We start from the raw sequence: 7,165 nt of genomic DNA, 5'->3' as shown, positions 1-7,165 counted from the left end.
AAAGACCCCTTCATGGATTTATTGCTAAGTGGCAGCTTTGATAAGCAAAAATTCATGCCACCTTTACCTTATTTCGAGTGGTATCAATTTCAATTTTGTCATCCTTGCGTAGATCTTTACAAGTGGGGGCACAATCAACAGAGTCTGAATGCTCTGAAATTCCTTTTAGAGAAATCTTGGAACCACAATTCACTTACCACCCTCAAAATTATTTGCTTCTTGAGAAAAACAAGAAGATGGCAAAGCGAAGTTTTTTGCCTCGCTTTTATGGCTCTACAAATGTCACCCTAAATCACTAGCATACAATCTCGAGGTGTTTGCCAAATTCGGTTATTTGAAAGACTTGCTCGAAATTCTTTACCAGCTCCTCTATGGCTATGAAATTCGGAAAAATGAATTTTATACGAGGAGAGAAATTACTGTGATTAAGAATTACAAAAAAGTAAAGCTGAAATATTCAAAAATAGTTGAAGAACCACCCGGGGAGAAGCAAATGACAATAATGCGGTTGAGGGACCAGAAAAGAATTCTAATGGCAAAAAAGGCTATTGAGAAATACAATAATGACGAGGATTATCGCTTTTTATATGAACATATATCCGATATCTTTGCTCGACTGTTAAAATCCGATCTTGAGTTCTTGAATACTGGCCAGATTGATAAGATTAATTTGGCTGCAAAGTGGTGTCCTTCTCTTGACTCTTCTTATGATCGTTCGACTCTCTTTTGTGAGAGTGTTGCTAGAAAGCTCTTCCCTTATGATTCTGATGCTGAGTACAGAGGGATTGAGGAGGCTCACTATGTTTATTGAGTTCGAGAACGTTTGTGAAAACAGGTCCTTATCCCACTTCGCAAAGCCTTGGAGCTGCCTGAGACTTACATGAGCCGTCGCGAGTGGGACAGTCTTCCATATGATCGAGTCCCCTTTGTTGCTATGAAAACTTACAAAAAGTTATTCTTTAAACATGATGACTGGCGAATTTGTCGTCACCTTCGGTATCTGAAGCGGTCGGTGAAGCCAAAATTCAATTTCAGCAGATTGCTTTCTCACGAGATTTTAAGTTTGTTGAACCATGCATTTGGGGAGGAAATCGCAGAGTATCATTGGAGGAGAGTAGTTGAAGACTTCTCTAGCAAAGGATGCTTTCACAACTGCATTTCAGTCTTTAGTACTGCACCATATTATAACTTCTCCAACTTTTGCTATGCTTTTAGTCTTCTAACTTCTGAATTCTGTGAGAGCCCATGGAAAGGAAAAGTGGCTGTACGGAATGCCTCAGATGATGTGGACTTTATAAAGATTGAAGGAGAAGATCTTCGATCTAAGCTCAAGACTTTGAAATCTTATGATAGCATTTTTTTTGAAATTCCGGAGATTTTGTATAAAGTCCTAAATATGGCTCTTGAATGCAACCTGAGCACAGATAAGATGATAAAGAAAATTTTCATTTTCACTCATACCGGCGATTTAGTTTGGTGTGGCCCGGTGACTACTGAAATTGAATCAATCAGAAAGAAATTTGAAATGAATGGCTATGTGATGCCAGATATAGTGTTCCGGAACTTGAAATTTTGCTTGATTCCTCATGTGATTTCAGCAGATGATATGACATTAATATATGGTTGCTCAAATGATATGTTTAGAGTATTCCTGGAGGGAGATGGAAATTTGGATCCTGTGGCCATAATGGACGTAGAACTATCAGGTGAAGAATACAACAAACTTGTTGTGCATGATTGATTCTTGGGGGGTTTTCTTACTAATCCTGTGTGCTAGATGACTGAAGGTACTTACTCTACATGAACTCTTGTTTATTTTCATTTCTTAATTGAACTTCTTGTTCAAAATAGAGTCCATGAAGTAATGTTCCTCATGCAATGCTTCCTACCTCCTATAATCTTTCTCGATTAATTTTACTTATTATGTTATCCCATTGTTTAATTTTACTTGATACGCTTGTCTGGATGGGTTAATATACGGGTGTCTACTGACCATGTTGTATTTCCTGGACCAAATTTTGCGTTGGTGTTCTATGACCTTGTTGTATTTGTTTGTACTCGAACTAATGTCTATGTTATAGACACTGTCATAGAATTTAGTTAATTATTTGGTGATGTATAATTTCCAACTTAACATATATATTTTGTTTCAATGAAGACTATGAATTTAGGTACACCTGTGACATTTGAAGTTGTTTTCACTGGCTTTTGTGAATGCAGAGTTCATTAATAGGTTCCTGTCATGTTGGACACTTATTATTCCATTTTATAAAATTTATGGTCACAATATAAGGATCATCTTGCCTTTGTGTTGTTTTCTGGCACTCACAACTTGTTTCTATCGTTCTATGTACAGACCTTTCACTATGCTGTTTGTTGTACCATTTCTTTGGTGAATCTGATGGAATTGTGTTGCATATATACATATATGGTCTTGAGTTTGATCGTGGATTTGACATCATGGTGCTTTATGGTTATAGACGGATGGACGTGTGTCTTGCCACCTTATATTAATTAATGTATGAAGTGGTCTGTTAGTGTTATCACTTCTATCTAAGTGGTGTTTTTGTATTGAACAGGATCCCCATGAAGCTGGATGATATCGTTGTGATCCATTGTAAACAGGACTTTTTCATTGACAGGGCTGATCCTGGATAATGTCCTTGGGGCTTTCTTGTACCTGGGAAAGTTGGTTTGATTTGGTGATAAGTTCTTGTATGCTGTCGCTTTTTTCTATCTAGTTATTTATTTTTAAGTAGTTGAGCTGTAACTTTTCTATATTGTAATTTTCAGCATGACTTGGTGAGGGTTTCAGGCTTTTTACAATGCTTGCTCCTTTGTCTTGGTGTCTTGTTTTTATTGGTATTTTTATATGTAAAATCATTTTATTAAAAAAGACAAAGTAATTCAAAATCAAGTACAGGAACCTGTAACAAGCCACTTCTAATACTATTTATTTATTTATAATGGCAGAAGCTGAGGGAGTTAACGCTCCGTTTGTTTTGGTTTCAAATTGTTTCTGAAAATTGTTTTCCGGAAAATTGGGTGTTTGGTTGTTACTTCAAATTTGGTCAACCTGAAAAACATTTCCGGTTGACCAAAAATGATGCCAAAAAAGGGTGAAAATGATTTCCGGTTTTATTTTCACTTCAAATGAAATTTTTCGGAAAAGAAACAAAGAGCACGAAGAGAGAGAGAGAGAGAGAGCGAGACTCAAACCGGCGAGAGAGACCAAGCCAGCACGAGCAACTGCCGACCCACGAACCGACGAACCCAGACCTATCGCCTCCTCAAGCTCGTCAATCCACAAACTAGACCCATCGCCTTCGACCGCCGACCCATCGCCTCCACGCTCTCTCTTCCTCGATCTTTTAGTTTTTTTTTTTTAATTTGATTGTTGTTGTTGTTTTTTTTTTTTTGATGAACTGATTGTTGTTGTTGTTGCCGGAATTTGTTGTTGTTGTTACTGGAATTTGTTGTTGAATTGCTGTGATGTTAAATTTTTTTAATAAAATTTTTGGATGCTGAGAAAATATGAAAAAATTGTGAAAATAGCATTTTCCTAATAGAACTAAACACATAAAATATTTTCACAACAATTTTATAATACAACTAAATCACATAAAAATAGGTATTTTTCTGAAAAATATTTTACGGAACCAAACGGGTCCTAAATCCTGTAACGTCTTACGCAGGAACAAGGCCCCATTTTTAAACACACATGTTGAAAAGCAAATTAGTCATCTGTACAGACTGTTTGAAGGATAAAGTTTGTAAGCTTCTACCAGTAATGGTTTGTACTTCTTACTGTTTCACTTTTTTACATGTTGAATAAAAAGCTGAGAACAAGAGATGACTCAGTTCAGCAGGGCAAGGACAGACATCTGAAAGTGAGCCGGAATCGCAACAGGAAGATTTTTTATTGGTCTTTAAATTTGTTGTTAAAACATATTTAGGTTTCACCACTGTTTCAAACATGATTCTCATTTCTAAAAGACTTTGTCCGGCCTTCCGCTGCAAAAAAATTCCAAACCAACAAAAATTTTTGTTCCCAAAAACAGTGTCTAAAACGGTATTTTGGTTGGATTGATTTTGAACTTATGGTCTTACAAATATGAGCATAAAATATATATATTATATATATAAGTAAGCATTAAATGTGATTAATTTTGGGTATTCTGGTCAGATTGATTTTGAATCTTTGATTTTTGTTTCTAGGTTAAATTTTTTGATAAGGTATTTTGGTTAGCATCTCCTTCTTTAGGATATTTGGTTACGTTTGGTTTGCTTTGTTTAGAATATTTGAGTTAATTAGATTTGGGCATTTGTCAATGATGTTTTAAAATAAGAGAAAAAGAAACACGATCGTGCCTTCTTTTTTTTTTTTTAAGAGATGGGAATGGTGACAGTCTTTAAGTTTGGAAGACTCAGGACTCTCTTTTTTCCACGGGTGATGGTTAATTTCTATAGATAACCATAAGGCCGTTAAACATACTCTGGGTTTGAGTTATGACAGAGAGAATTACGGCTACATAAACCACAATATACTTTCTCTTGAGAGGTGGTTTGCTGAGTTCCCTGGGAAGTAAAAATGGGCTTTTTAAAGCAAGCCAAGCACGAATATCTCTCCAAATTCCAATTTATTAAGTAAGCTTGAACTTAGCATGTGAAATTTTAGCCCAGTTCAAACTAAACTTTGAACATTAATGAGATCAACCAAGCTGACTTGAAGACCCAAGTGCTCATTGCAACCCTTACCGAAACCCCTAACCCAACCCAACAAAAAAAAAAAAAAAAAAAAAAAAAAAAAACCCATTAACCCTTTTAAACCTACAAACTGATTAAGATTTAAAAAAATAGAAAAAAAAAAGAGAGAGAGACTGAGAGACAATGACTAGAGTGGAGAGAGAGACAGAGAGTACTAGGATTCACATCAGGTGCAATACCCTAGGTATTGCACCTGATGCAATACTAAATGAATGGTTGGGATTGAAAGTTAGAAAAGTAACTTTCAATCTCAACCATTGAATAAAATATATTAAAAACAAAGTAAAAAAGTTAAAGTTAAAATGTAAAAAAAGTAAAAAAAAATGTGAAAGAAATGAGTGAATTGCACACCGTGCAATACCCTAGCAATTGCACTGGATGTGAATCCAGAGTACTAACTGAAGTAGAGCCTGTAGAGGGTCAGTAGTCAGCCACGTCGCTGCATAGGCCACCCATCACGCCGCCTACCACTCAGTCGGTTTTAATAATTTTGTGTTTGACTAGCTCTTATCAAAACTGTAAGTTACCAAAATAGACAATTTAAAAAAAAAAAAAAAAAACAAACAAACAAACGTGATCAGATTAAAAGCTAAATTTGGGGCCTGGAGAAAAAGAAGAGGACAGTTTAGAAAAAGGGGAGTAATTGCATTAGTAATATTTAAAACACCAAAGTTGTGTTTTTGAAATGGAGCTCAAGACCACCATTTTCGCGGCCAAATGGCCTGCCAAACATCCAAATAAGGAAATGTGGTTTCAGTAAGTGTGGTTTGGTTCACAGAACACGCCACTAAATGGGCAATATATAGGTGGAAGGAAAACCAATTAACATTTTCTTTGATGGAGTTCCTGAACTCGTTGTGTCTATGCCATTAATATCACAGCTTGGATATTTTCTCATTCTCTTTTTATTTTTCACTTCACTGTTTTAAGTTTTGTATACTTCTTGTATACACATTTCAGTTTTAATAAATTGCAATTACTTATAAAAATAAAAAATAAAAGAAAGAAAGAAAGAAAAAAAAAAAAAAAAACTGTGTAAAATTAGGGGGTATTGGTTAAGTTATGGATACTGGATTTCCGATTTGCGTATTAATTAACCTTGATACTACCATAAGACAAAGGATAGGATACGCCGCCACCCCCCCAAAAGAAGGTGATGGGGTAGTATCAGACTATGTGAACTACTGTATAGTGACACATATTGAAGACTGGAGCTTCTCAACATTCATAGAAGCCTATCCCTTTTGAGAGCCATTTATAAGTAAAGAGCTTCTTAGGATATAAAAACTTCTGTCCAAGCTGAGTATCTTAAGTTATTCTAAATAGTTAAAATGACTTCAAATTGAGGCTTGCAATTTCGATTGTCTCTAGTTTCTAGCTAATACTTACGTTTGTTGAACTTGGTTTGTTGTATATTTACACACGTGACATACTGCATTTTTTTTTTTTTTTTATATCTATGTGGAGTTCACAGAGGCATGAAGAATTCATCTTTTCTTTTCTGGTGTGTTCTTGTCATTGAGATATGGGAAAAAAATAAAAATCCCTTGGAGTCATGTTAAGTAACCAATATTTTAGAGGTAGAGAATCACATTCATGATGTAGTTTAATTTTCAACTAGAATTTGAGAATTTTCTTCATAATTTCCTTAATTTGATATTGTATGTACTTAAAAGTCGTTAGTTTATTTGGTATATTAGTGAAAGATTGCATTCTTTTGCCCCCTTTTCATTTGTTCCTCTTGTCTGTATTCTTCTAGTTTACCTTTGTGCTTAAATAAATTCGTATACTTATCAAGGAAAAGAAACAATTGAATCTTCTTCTAGTTGTTGCTAAAATCTTATGACAGGAAATAATGATGTTTGTTTTGAACCTATGATATTGCAGTTTGGGGTGCATGCAACCATGCATTCCATCTCCATTGCATCTTAAAATGGGTGAATTCACAGACCTGCTCTCAAGCACATTATCCCAAGTGCCGTAGGGAATTGTAGTTCAAAGAAAAAGAGGAAAATTGAATAAGACGTAATTGTTGTGTATTGGTCAATGTAAGGTGAGGCAATTAGGCAAATCTTTGATCTGGAACTGGAAGCTTCAGTTTTCAATCACTATATTGTATTATATCCATGTTATGAGGAACGAGAAGCTTCCTTCTTGCTAATCTTCTACACACCAAATAATTGAGGTGTTTGATAATCTCAACGGTAAACTTTTAGTACAAAACAGAGGGGTGGGAGGATGTTGGTAAAAGCTCATTTGTTTCTCAAATTGGTGAAACTACCGTTTTGGCTGCTTGTGACCTTTTGTTTTTGTCTTTGTTGATTGATGATGTTGTTACCTTACTGCCTAATGTGGAAAAGGATTTTGCTTCCACGTGCTACCTTGTTGCTTTGTCAAG

General features: G+C 35.3%; 1 protein-coding gene across 1 annotated transcript; it reads left to right on the top strand.

The window, feature by feature from the left end:
- Nucleotides 1-880: 880 nt before the first annotated feature.
- On the top strand, nucleotides 881-2,658 carry LOC112032881 (uncharacterized). Its single transcript, XM_024065647.2, has 3 exons — nucleotides 881-1,706; nucleotides 2,357-2,492; nucleotides 2,580-2,658. Exons 1-3 carry the CDS (start codon nucleotides 881-883, stop codon nucleotides 2,656-2,658), a joined length of 1,041 nt encoding a protein of 346 aa, XP_023921415.2.
- Nucleotides 2,659-7,165: the final 4,507 nt, after the last annotated feature.

The sequence above is a fragment of the Quercus suber genome, unplaced genomic scaffold (genome assembly GCF_002906115.3).
Source record: "Quercus suber isolate HL8 unplaced genomic scaffold, Cork oak 2.0 scaffold_321, whole genome shotgun sequence".
NCBI classification, from domain to species: domain Eukaryota; kingdom Viridiplantae; phylum Streptophyta; class Magnoliopsida; order Fagales; family Fagaceae; genus Quercus; species Quercus suber.
Note: the sequence above shows the minus strand (reverse complement) of the source record. Positions and strands in the feature narration are given on the sequence as shown.

Coding starts and splice junctions, on each gene's coding strand:
- LOC112032881 (XM_024065647.2), top strand. CDS start 881: ATGAGCCGTCGCGAGTGGGACAGTCTTCCATATGATCGAGTCCCCTTT. Junction 1,707..2,356: donor AATGGACGTAGAACTATCAG/GTGAAGAATACA, acceptor TTCTATGTACAG/ACCTTTCACTATGCTGTTTG. Junction 2,493..2,579: donor GGTTATAGACGGATGGACGT/GTGTCTTGCCAC, acceptor TGTATTGAACAG/GATCCCCATGAAGCTGGATG.